The 12726-nt window shown below is 46.0% G+C and overlaps 1 protein-coding gene across 1 annotated transcript in view; it reads left to right on the top strand.

Moving 5' to 3' along the window:
- Window positions 1-12039, top strand: part of LOC139265220 (sodium- and chloride-dependent neutral and basic amino acid transporter B(0+)-like) — a 104537-nt gene extending 92498 nt beyond the window's left edge. The window contains exon 14 of the mRNA XM_070882145.1: window positions 11902-12039. Within this exon, the coding sequence (XP_070738246.1) occupies window positions 11902-12039 (138 nt within the window). The remainder of the gene's footprint in view (window positions 1-11901) is intronic.
- Window positions 12040-12726: the final 687 nt, after the last annotated feature.

Genomic DNA, 12726 nt, shown 5'->3' with positions numbered 1-12726 from the left:
TGTGGAGTGTGTCTGGGTGTGTGGAGTGTGTCTGGGTGTGGAGTGTTTCTGGGTGTGTGGAGTGTGTCTGGATGTGGAGTGTATCTGGATGTGTGGAGTGTGTCTGGGTGTGAGGAGTGTGTCTGGGTGTGAGGAGTGTGTCTGGGTGTGAGGAGTGTGTCTGGGTGTGTGCAGTGTGTCTGGGTGTGTGGAGTGTGTCTGGGTGTGTGGTGTGTGTCTGGGTGTGTGGAGTGTGTCTGGGTGTGTGGAGTGTGTCTGGGTGTGTGGAGTGTGTCTGGGTGTGTGGAGTGTGTCTGGGGGTGGAGTGTGTCTGGGTGTGTGGAGTGTGTCTGGGTGTGGACTGTGTCTGGGTGTGTGGAGTGTGTCTGGGTGTGGACTGTGTCTGGGTGTGGATTGTGTCTGGGTGTGTGGACTGTGTCTGCGTGTGGATTGTGTCTGGGTGTGTGGACTGTGTCTGGGTGTGGACTGTGTCTGGGTGTGGATTGTGTCTGGGTTTGTGGACTGTGTCTGGGTGTGGATTGTGTCTGGGTGTGTGGACTGTGTGCTGTGTGCATTCCTGGAGCAGCTCCAGCATGTGGAAGGACAGAGTAGGAGAGGGAGTCGGGTCTGGGTGAAGGCTAAAGAATCCATATTAAGAGAAGATATTTGAAGGACCTGTGCCAGGAGTATCTGCAAATTCTTGAAAGTAAAGATAAACATCTGCCTGCTGTGGCAGTACAATGCACAGCAATTATCTTCTGCCTTTTTCCTCATGGAGGAGGCTCCACAAATATCCCCATCCTCAATGATGACGGAGCCCAACATGTGATGGCAAAAGACAAGGCTGACGCGTTTGCAATCATCTTCAGCCAGAACTGCCGAGTGAATGATACAATCAGCCTCCTCCTGAGGTCCTCACCACAACAGAAGCCAGTCTTCAACCAATTTGATTTACTCCATGTGATGTCAACAAATGGCTGAGCATACTGGATAAGGCAAAGGCTATGGGACCCAACAATATCCCAGTTATTGTGCTGAAGACTTGAGCTTCCAGAACTATCTGTGCTTCTAGCCAAGCTTTTCCAATACTGCTACAAAACTGGCATCTACCTGACAAAGTGAAAAATTGCCCAGGTATGTCCTGTTCACAAAAAAAAGCAGGAAAATTAAAATGCGGGCAATTATCGCCCCATCAATGTCATGGATGGTGTTGTTGACAGTGCTATCAAGCAGCACTTACTCATCAATAAACTGCTCACCGATGCTCAGTTTGGGTTCTGCCAGGACCACACCTCCAGATCTCATTACAGCCTTTGTCCAAACATGGACAAAAGAGCTGAATTCCAGAGGTGAGGTGAGAATGACTGCCTTTGACATCAAGGCAACATTTGAGTGTGGCATCAAGGAGCCCTAGTGCAGGCCAATCATCTCAGCCCTAGGACATTGCTGCAGGAGATCCTCAGGGCAGTGTCCTCGGCCCAACCAGCTTCAGTTGCTTCATCAATGACATTTCCCCCATCATAGGTGGGAATGTTTTATGATGGTTGCACAGTGTTCAGTTTCATTCACAACTCCACAGATAATGAAGCAGTCCATGCCCACATGCAGCATGACTTGGATGACAGTCAGTCTTGGGCTGATAAGTGGGAAGTAACATGCATGCCCACAAGTGCCAGGCAATGACTATCTCCAAGAGAGAGTCTAAACACCGCCCCTTAACAGTCAACGGAATAACCATCGTCGAATCCTCCACCATCAATATCCTGGAGGCGGGGGTGGGGTGGCGGCGGGGGGGTGTCACGATTGACCAGAAACTTAATGAATACTGTGGCTATAAGAGCAGATCAGATGCTGGGTATTTTTCAGCAAGTGTCTCACCTCCTGACTCCCCAAAGCCTTTCCAACATCTACAAGGCACAAGTCAGCAGTGTGATGAAATACTCTCCAATTGCCTGGATGAATGCAGCTCCAACAACACTTAAGAAGCTCCACACCATCAAGGACAAAGCAGCCTGCTTGATTGGCACCACATCCATCACCTTCAACAAGCACTCCCTCCACCACCAGCGCACTGTGGCTGCAGTGTGTACCATCTACAAGATGTACTCAGCAACTTGCCAAGGCTTCTTTGACAGCAACTCCCAAACCCGCGACCTCTACCACTTAGCATTACAAGGGCAGCAGACGCATTGGAACACCATTACCTCTAGAGGCAAAAATTGAAAATGTGATGTCAGAGTGACATTGGCTCAAGGGAAACAGCTGATTGGTGAGTTGCCGATGAATGTTTTCATCTTCAAGTTTTAAGTTTATTTCATAAGTCAAATATTTTATAGTTCATAGTTTAGTTCAGAGTCAAATAACTAGAGGCATGGCAGGGCAGCTCAGTCACGCGGTGTGCACACCCTGTGCCATGTGGGAAGTCCTGGACGCTTTGCGTAGCCTGGACAACCATGTGTGCAGGAAGTGTTACCAGTTATTGCAACTCGAGCTCAGGGTTTTGGAGTTTGAGCGGCGCCTGGAGTCACTGCGGTGCATCCACAAGGCTGAGAACTGCGTGGATAGCACATTTCTAGAGGTGGCCACCCCGTAGCTTAAGAGTGTGCAGGCAGAGAGGAAGTGGGTGACCGCCAGACAGAAGAGGAGGACCAGGCAGGTAGTGCAGGAGTCCCCTGAGTCCACCTCACTCTCCAACCGGTACTCTGTTCTGAGTACCGGTCGGGGGGATGGTAGCTCCTGGAAGTGCAGCCAGAGCCAAGTCCACTGCACCACGGGTAGCTCAGCTACACAGCGGGAGAGGAAGAAGAGTGGAAGAGCAATAGTAGTACGGGAATCGATAGTCAGGGGAGCAGACAGGTGTTTCTGTGGCCACAGACATGTCTCCAGGATGGTATGTTGCCTCCCTAGTGCCAGGGTCAAAGATGTCACCGAACGGCTGCAAGGCATTCTGGTGGGAGGGAGTGAACAGCCAGAGGTCGTGGTCCATACCAGTGCCAATGACATAGTTAGAAAGAAGGATGAGGTCCTGCAGGCAGAGTTTAGGGAGCTAGGAGAGATTAAAAAGCAGGATCGCAAAGTTAGTAATGTTCGGATTACTCCCGGTGCCACGAGCTAGTGAGTATAGCAATAGGAGGACAGAGCAGATGAATGTGTGGCCGGAGAGATGGTGCAGGCCGGAGGGCTTTATTTTCCTGAGGCATTGGGACCATTTCTGGGGGAGGTGGGACCTGTACAAGCCGGACGGGTTGCATCTCAACAGTGCCAGGACCAATATCCTTATGGGGGCGGGGGGGGGGGGCGTTGCTGGAGCTGTTGGGCAGGGTTTAAACTAGCTTAGCAGGGGGATGGGAACCTGAGAATAGATTCAGTAGGGAGGGGAGTAAAGCTGGAATTGGAAAGCAAAACACTAAAAAGTAAATTTAGAAGGCAGATTAACAAGGGCTAGAAAACAGACAACAAGGAAGTTTGGTAGTGCTAAATGGTATATACTTCAATGCAAGTACAGGGAATAAGGCAGATGAGCTGAGAGCACAGATAGGCACTTGTGAGTGCGATATTACAGCTATTACTGAGACATGGCTGAAAGAAGGATAGATATGGCATCTCAACATTCCTGGTTATAGGGTTTTCAGACAGGATAGGGAAGGATGTAAGAAAGGAGGGGGGTTGCAGTATTGATTAAAGAGGCATACAGTTGTGAGGAGGGATGATATGTTGGAAGGATCATCAAATGAGGCCATATGGGTCGAATTGAAGAATGCTGAGGTTGTACTATAGACCCCCAAAGAGTCAGAGGGAGATAGAAGAGAAAATATGTAGGCAAATTTCTGAGAAGTGCAAAAACTATAGGGCAGTAATAGTCGGGGATTTCAACTACCCTAATATTAACTGGGATAAAATTAGTGTAAAAGGTATCGAGGGTGCGGAATTCCTAAAATTCATTCAGGAGAACTTTTTTAGCCAGTATGTAGCAAGCTCAACTCGGGAGGGGGCAGTTCTGGTCTTAGTTTTAAGGAATTAAGCTGGGCAGATGGAAGGGCTATCTGTGATAGAGCATTTTGGTGCTAGTGATCATAATTCAATTAGATTTAGGGTAGTTATGAAAAAGGACAAAGATAGACCAGGAATAAAAGTTCTCAATTGGGGAAAAACCAATTTTGCTAAGCTGAGAGGTGATTTAGCTATAGTGGATTACAAACAGCTACTGGAAGGTAAATCAGTGTCAGAGCAGTGGGAGGCATTCAAGGAGGAGATCTGGAGGGTTCAGAGCAAATATGTTCCCTTAAAGGACAAGGGTGGGATTAACAAATCTATGTCAAGGGACATACAGGGAAGGATAAAGAAAAAAAGGGAGTCTTATGATCGATGCCGAGGGCTCAACACTGCAGAAACTCTAGAGTATAGAAAGTGCAGGGGTGAAATTAAAAAGGATATTAGGAAAGCAAAGAGAGAGCATGATAATGTGGGTATGGTTCTCAATGAATACTTTGCATTTGTTTCCACAAAAGATGCAGACATTGCAATCAGGGAGGAAGAATGTGAAATATTTGATGTAATAAACATAGTGAGAGTGGAAGTATTAAGGAGTTTCGCAGCTTTGAAAGTGGATAAATTCCCAGGTCCAGATAAAATGTATCTCAGGCTTTTAAGAGAAACAAATGAGGAAATAGCAGAGCTCTAACCATCATTTTCCAATCCTCTCTGACTATAGGTGTGGTGCCGGAGGACTAGAGGATGGCTAACGTGGTATCTTTGTTTCAAAAGGAAGAAAGGGAGAGACCAAGTAATTACAGGCCAGTCAGCCTAATCTCGGTGGTGGGAAAATTATTGGAAAAATTCTGAGGAACAGAATAAATCTTCATTTAGAAAGATACGGATAATCAAGGACAGTCAGCATGGATTTGTTAAGGGAAGGTCTTGAGGAGATATCAAGGAGGGTCAATGAGGGCAGTGCATATGATGTAGTCTATATGGATTTTAGCAAGGCTTTTGATAAGGTCTCACACGGCAGACTGCTCACAAAAGTAAAATCCCATGGGATCCAGGGCAAAGTGGCAAGTTGGATCCAAAATTGTCAGAGGCAGGAAGCAAAGCGTAGTGGTTGATGGGTGTTTTTGTGATTGGAAGGCTGTTTTCAGTGGAGTCCCGCAGAGCTCAGTACTGGGTCCCTTGCTTTTTGTGAGATATATCAATGATTTAGACTTGAATGTAGGAGATATGATTAAGAAGTTTGCAGATGATGCTAAAATTGGCTGTGTGGTTGATAATGATGAAGAATGCTGTAGACTGCAGGAAAATATCAATCAACTGGTCAGGTGGGTGGAAAAATGGCAAATGGAATTCAATCCGGATAAGTGTGAGGTCATGCATTTTGGGAGAGCTAACAAGGGAAGGGGATACAAATTCTCAGTAGGACACTGAGAAGTGTAGAGGAACAAAGGGATCTTGGAGTTCATGTCCACTGATCCCTGAAGGTAGCAGGCCAGGTAGATAATGTGGTTAAGAAAGCATACGGAATACTTGTCTTATTAGCCAAGGCATAGAATACAAGAGCAAGGAGGATATGCTTGAACTGTATAAAACACTAGTTAGGTCACAGCTGGAGTACTGTGTGCAGTTCTGGTCACCACTTTACAGGAAAGATGTGATTGCACTAGAGAGGGTACAGAGATTTACGAGGATGCTGCCTGGACTGGAGAATTTTAGCTATGAGGAAAGATTGGATAGGCTGAGGTTGTTTACTTTGGAACAGAGGAGGCTGAGGGGAAGACCTCATTGAGGTGTATAAAATTATGAGGGACCTAGATAGAATGGATAGGACGGACGTATTTCCCTTAGCAGAGGGTTTAACAACTAGGGAGCATAGATTTAAAGTAATTGATAGAATGTTTAGCGGGGATTTGAGGGGAAATGTTTTCACCCAGAGGGTGGTGGTGGTCTGGAACTCACTGCCTGAAAAGGTGGTAGAGGCAGAAACCCTCACCACATTTAAAAAGTACTTGGATGTGCACTTGAAGTGCCGTAACCTACAAGGCTACAGACCAAGAGCTGGAAAGTGGAATTAGGCTGGATAGCTCTTTGTTGGCCAGCGTGGACACAATGGGCCAAAATGTCCTCCTTCCATGCTGTACATTTCTATGATTCTAAGTTCCCCTCCAAGTCACACACCATCCTTAAATAAAAATAGAAAATGCTGGAAATCTCAGCGGGTCAGGCACCATCAGTGGAGAGAAAAACCGAGTTAACATTTCAAGTCGATGACCCATCGACACAACTGGCAAATGTTCGAAAAGAACACAAGGAGCACTGAAAGGGGGAGGGGAAGAAAAAACAAAAGGAAAGGTGTGTGATAGGGTGGAAGGCAGGAGAGATTAGAGAGACAAAAGGCCGTCACCATCCTGACTTGGAAATATATTGCCATTCCTTCATCGTTGCTGGGTCAAAACCTTCACCACACGGACTGCAGTGGTTCAAGAAGGCGGCTCACCACCACCTTCTCAAGGGCAGTTAGGGATGAGCAATAAATGCTGGCTTTGCCAATGACGCCCGCATCCCTTGAATGCATTAAAAAAAATTTGCTTGTTGCATTAATTTTTCATGAGTTGGCTACCCACAAAGTTAAGATTGATATCCTGCACACTGCTGAGGCCTCAAGCAAGTTAACGAACCTGGGAGAAACATCTCTGAACCATTTCATTGGTGCGACTTTGCATTCACTTTGCATTCTGGTGCTGCAAATGCGACTAATGACGACACTACCGTTACATCAGTAATGATAAAGAATTCAAACAGGCTGCATTTAGACAGGCTGTGAAAATTCACAGACAACAAGTCAGAGATGCTACGTGAGTGGTAGCATGTTGCATTAAGCCATCAATCAATTTGACATTTTAGGACCCTTGGGTAGTGAGCTAATAAGGTCAAAGAAGGCGAGTTCTTTTCTGTAAATTGATCCAGGCATAAATACAGCCATTTTGACCATGTGGTTTCAGTAAGACAAAGGAACTGGCAATCAGCCAGCAGTTTGTTGCTCTCTGCCAAGATTAAAAAGTTAAAACTACAATCGGAGTTCGTATTTCGTTGGAAATTAAGAGATCTAACAAATAATCTTTCATTTTATCACAGAAACCAAGCCTAGCTCAGGTTCACACACAATAGCAACGTTCTGCACTGATACAGTTTTCAATCAAGAAATTCAGTGGTGAACCTTCTCAAACTAGTAGCTTTGAAGTTAACGTTAAAAAAATACTATTGTAATTACAATGAGAACTGGAGTAAGGACAATCCCGGGATAAAAATAGGCTTCACAAAATTGCTGAATTCTCGGCTGAATGTACCTTGTGTCACCAACTATTTCCATTAAATAGGAAGGGAGAAGAGCCATTTTCATGCATACAGAACATGCAAGATATATGGATACAGTTAAAAATCCATATACAACAAAGGACACACCCCAGGAAATCTCATGACAGCAAAAGAAATGGAAATTTACCATGGTATGATGCTACACTTGTAAGTCAAGAGACTGTGGTAATAACTTGCTTCGCATTGTCCAGGGCCACGCCGTGGATCTTGATGTTTGGGGGGCAGTGCTGTGCGGCGAGGACAGGCTGGTGGAGGACCTTTGTCTTACTAATGTTTAGCGTAAGGCCCATGCTTTCATATGCCTTGGTAAATACGTTGACTATGTCCTGGAGTTCAGCCTCTGTGTGTGCACAGATGCAGGCGTCGTCCGCGTACTGTAGCTCGACGACAGGTTGGAGTGGTCTTGGACCTGGCCTGGAGATGGTGAAGGTTGACCAGCTTCCCACTGGTTCTGTAGTTTAGTTCCACTCCAGCGGGGAGCTTATCAACTGTGAGGTGGAACATGGCAGCGAGGAAGATTGAGAAGAGGGTTGGGGCAATGACGCAGCCCTTTTTGATCCTTGTCCGGACATGAATTGGTCTATGATGGATCCATTGGTAAAGATCAGGGCTTGCATGTCGTCGTGGAGCAGGCGGAGTATGGTGACGTACTTTTGGGGGCATCCGAAACGGAGGAGGACGCTCCATAGATCCTCGCGGTTGACAGTGTCGAAGGCCTTTGTAAGGTTGAAGAAGGCCATGTATAAGGGCTAGCGCTGTTCTCTGCATTTTTCCTGCAATGTGGACCACTTCCCCTATCTCGGGAGCCTCCTATCAACAAGAGCAGGCATTGATGATGAGATTCAGCACCGCCTCCAGTGTGCCAGTGCAGCCTTCGACCGCCTGAGGAAAAGAGCGTTTGAAGATCAGTCCCTCAAAACTGTCACCAAGCTCATGGTCTACAAGGCCGTAGTAATACCCATCCTCCTGTATAGCTGAGAGATGTGGACCATGTGCAGTAGACACCTCAAGTTGCTGGAGAAATACCACCAACGATGTCTCCGCAAGATCCTGCAAATCCCCTGGGAGGACAGACGCACAAACATTAGCGTCCTCGTCCAGGCCAGCATCCCCAGCATTGAAGCACTGACCACACTTGATCAGCTCCGCTGGGCAGGCCACATACTCCACATGCCAGACACGAGACTCCCAAAGCAAGCGCTCTACTTGGAACTCGTCCACGGCAAACGAGCCAAAGGCGGGCAGAGGAAACGTTACAAGGACACCCTCAAAGCCTCCCTGATAAAGTGCGACATCCCCACTGGACACCTGGGAGTCTTTGGCCATAGACCGCCCTAAGTGGAGGAAGTGCATTTGGGAGGGCGCTGAGCACCTCGAGTATCGTCGCCGAGAGCATGCAGAAATCAAGTGCAGGCAGCGGAAGGAGCGTGCGGCAAACCAGGCTCCCTGCCCACCCTTTCCCTCAACGACTATCTGTCCCACCTGTGACAGAGACTGTGGTTCTCGTATTGGACTGTTCAGCCACCTAAGAACTCATGCTAAAAGTGCAAGCAAGTCTTCCTCGATTCCGAGGGACTGCCTATGAGTAACTTATTTCCAAAGTTTATACTAGATTTAGAAATTGCAAAAATTGTCTTGTGAATGCACAAAGGCAAGCAGCATTGCTGAGAATGTTTTACTTCTGAAATCACAGGAACGTTTAGTTAATTATCTTGAATTAGCACATTTTTTCTCACTTGGAATAGAAGTCTCAAATAGAATAGTGCTTCAATGCTGGGGATGTTGGCCTGATCAAGGATGTTAATGTTGGTGCGTCTGTCCTCCCAGGGGATTTGTAGGACCTTGCAGAGACATCGTTGGTGGTATTTCTCCAGCGACTTGAGGTATCTACTGTACATGGTCCATGTCTCTGAGCCATACAGGAGGGCAGGTATTACTACAGCCCTGTAGACCATAAGCTTGGTGGCAGTTTTGAGGGCCTGGTCTTCAAACACTCCTTTCCTCAGGCGGCCGAAGGCTGCACTGGTGCACTGGAGGCGGTGTTGAATCTCGTCGTCAATGTCTGCTCTTGTTGATAAGAGGCTCCTGAGGTATGGAAAATGGTCCATGTTGTCCAGGGTGGTGCCGTGGATCTTGATGACTGGGGAGCAGTGCTGAGTGGTGGAGGACCTTTGTCTTATGGATGTTTAGCATGAGGCCCATGTCGTGTAGATGTCTAAAGATCCCGTGCACACCCCCTGCCAGCTTCACAATGGAGAAATCACACATGCATGGAAATTTGAATGGGCTGCATAACCCCTCAAAGGGGTCGTGCACCCCCCAAAAATGAGATGGAACATTGGTTACAGGGGCAAATTTAATGGGAGCCATTTGCCACCTGGTTGCAGCAAGGGGGAAGGCACGCAGACATTATAGATTTTATGCAGAGGGAGGCTAATATGTGGAATAGACTCCCCAGGGAGCCAGAGCATGGAGAAAAAATGAAGGAACAATTGGATAGATATTTACGAGTGGGCGATCGAGAGGTATCAATTTTGCACCTGGTTTTATGGACTGCAGCGTTCTTTCTGGTCTATCCTTGCCTATCTTCCACCTAATGTCATTTGCAGGTAGTAAATAAATAAAAGTGGTTGACTACCTGAGATTGATGGAGACATCTTGATATACCCCAACTTCAAAGTGCATGTTAGAATAATAACAGGATTCAAAATTGAATTTCAACCCTTTTAAAATGCAGCTAAAAAGCTAATGCAGTCCAGGGACAAAACGTTATCTGATTGGGGTGACTTCTGTGCTTCTTAATCGGGTTCTGGCTTGGATGAACTCAATAGAAATTTTCCCCTGTAGTTGTTCGATAGTTTTGGAGAACGGAAGCTCTACAGCCTTGATACTTCTCTTACTGCTTTTGAATTTACCCTTTCCTGAATCCTCCGCCCCCTTCATTAGTTTAAAGCCCTATCTACCGCCCTAGTTATTTGATTTTCCGGGATACTGGTCCCAGCCTGGTTTAAGTGGAGCCGATCCCAATGGAACAGCTCCCTCTTTCCCCATTACTAGTGTTAGTGCCCCATGAAGTGAAACCCCTGTCTCCCACACCACTCTTTCAGCCATGCATTTAACCTTCTAATCTGCTTGTCCCTATGCCAATTTGTGCGTGGCATGGTAACAATCCAGTGATTCAAACTTAGCTCCTCAAACTCTCTCAGCAGAACCCTATTCCTAATTCTATCTACATGGACCACAACTACTGAATCCTTCCCCTCCCACTCTAAATTCTTCTCCAGCCATGAGGAGATATCCTTAAGCCTGGCACCAGGCAGGAAACACAGCCTTTGGAACTCCCGGTCGCTGCTGCAGAGAACAGTATCTATCTGCCTGACTATACTGTCTCCTACCACTACCACATTACTTTTCACTCCCCCCCACTTCAATGCCCACCCATACCACAGTGCATTGGTCAGTTTGCTCATCCAGGCTGCAGACTTTGCCCTCATCCACACCAGCAGCAACATCTTCGTGCCTATTGGATAATGGCAAAGGTTGAGGCTCCTCCAGTACTGCAGCTGAGGTCCCCTTATCAGTTTGAATCGAAGTCATACACTCCTGTCCATGACCACTAAGCAAACCTGTCCCACTACCTAACCTCAGGGATGTGACTGCCTCCTGGATCAATGTGTCCAGGTAACTTTCCCCTTCCCTGATGCCCCGCAATGTCTGCACCTCAGACTCCAGCTCAACAACTCAGAGCCGAAGTTCCTCGAGGTGCAGACACTTCCTGCAGATATGGTTGACCGAGATCGCAATGCTCTCCATAAACTCCCACATGCTGCAATTGCGACACACCACCTACACTGCTATCTCAGTATAACCTTGTTTTATTTATTTAATTAATTAATTCTTAAGTATTTAATTAACTTAGCTTATAGTTTCAGTTTTTAACTAATTACTTGATCGCGTTTAACTTATAGATAGATTAAATATTTACATGTAACACAAACCACTCCAAGTATTGGAGACAAAAAGTAACACCTCCTTCCCACTCTGCACCAAATTCCCATTCTCTCCAAATTCCCAACTTTAACAATCTGTTTAGGGATATTCCATTTAAGACCACTCTGTGCAGACAATGAAAAAACAGTTGCTACATGGTCCAATTTGTCAGAGATCTGGGCATAGATAAAAGCTAGTTATAATCAGTTAGTGATGTGCCCTATTTCAAATAGTTATGATTTAGATCTCCGAGCTTTCTCATCAGGAGAGATCATATTATTGGCCCAACAACTCTCCTTAAATTGATGTGACAAAAGCTGCAGTAAAGTATTTTCAACAGTGATTATTTAGATATAATAGAGTTTCCTTTAGTGTATCTAACTGTCAGTGTATGGCCTGATACATTAGAGTTTAGACATGGGAGTGTAATCTCTGTGATTAAAGCTGCCATGTTTTCGAACAAACTGGAGGATAATTTGATTAGGATCAGGGCTTTTTCTAGTTAGAAGTTAATGGTCAGTAAAAATCAGGCAGAAATGATTAAACTTTTCACTTTTGTTTTCATAGAAAATTTCTGCTGCTTGTACACCAGCTCCTGACTGGGGTCCATACTTGGAACAACACAGAGGGGAACGATACAAAAACAGGCCCGATTCTACAGAAGCCTCTAACCATGTGCAACTCCTTACTGTGCCCGAGATGTGAAACTTTAAGAGGAAATTTCTGTTCAATTTGTAAACAATGACCCTGAAATTCCACCACCATTCTGGTGTACTCCCACTGTAACTTCAGTGGGAGTTCCCTGGAACAGCCAGCAAATCGGCCGGGACCCAGATACAACTTTGGCTGACGTTTCCTCTGCCCAGTGCAGCCATGGGCAACAATTTGGGGCAGGGTGGAATTACTGAGCGTTAGAGTTCCCACATCATGAGCCTTCAGTCCTGCTCCACCCAAGTCTGGTGCTAATATAGAGGTTTCCATCCACTGCACATTGTGAACAGGAACTTCTGCTCTCACAACAACTCTCACCTACAGACTACAGTGGCTGGGTTCCCCCCATTAGCCGCAGAATGTGGGTAAGATTGGCACAGAGGGATCTGATCCACATTGATTTTTGTCACCAAATGCTGACACACTAACTCAAAGCACTGACTGTCCATGTGTAATGTTAATGGTTGGTGTGTCTGCCAACAAGGGTCAGTCATAACTTTTCTACCTGGCCGAACTCTCTCCAGGAACTGAGACTTAAAGTCAGACAGATCATTAAATCTTATCTGATCAATTCTTCTTGAGTGATTACTTTCTTCTTTTTACTTTTCAGGTGGCAATTTAACAACTGCTACAAAATTCTTCATTCTCATTTAGCATATATGTTTAAGAATATAAGAACAT

The sequence above is a fragment of the Pristiophorus japonicus genome, chromosome 6 (genome assembly GCF_044704955.1).
Source record: "Pristiophorus japonicus isolate sPriJap1 chromosome 6, sPriJap1.hap1, whole genome shotgun sequence".
Taxonomy (NCBI): Eukaryota; Metazoa; Chordata; class Chondrichthyes; family Pristiophoridae; genus Pristiophorus; species Pristiophorus japonicus.
The sequence above is the reverse complement of the archived record's forward strand: the minus strand, read 5'-3'. Positions and strand labels throughout refer to the sequence as shown.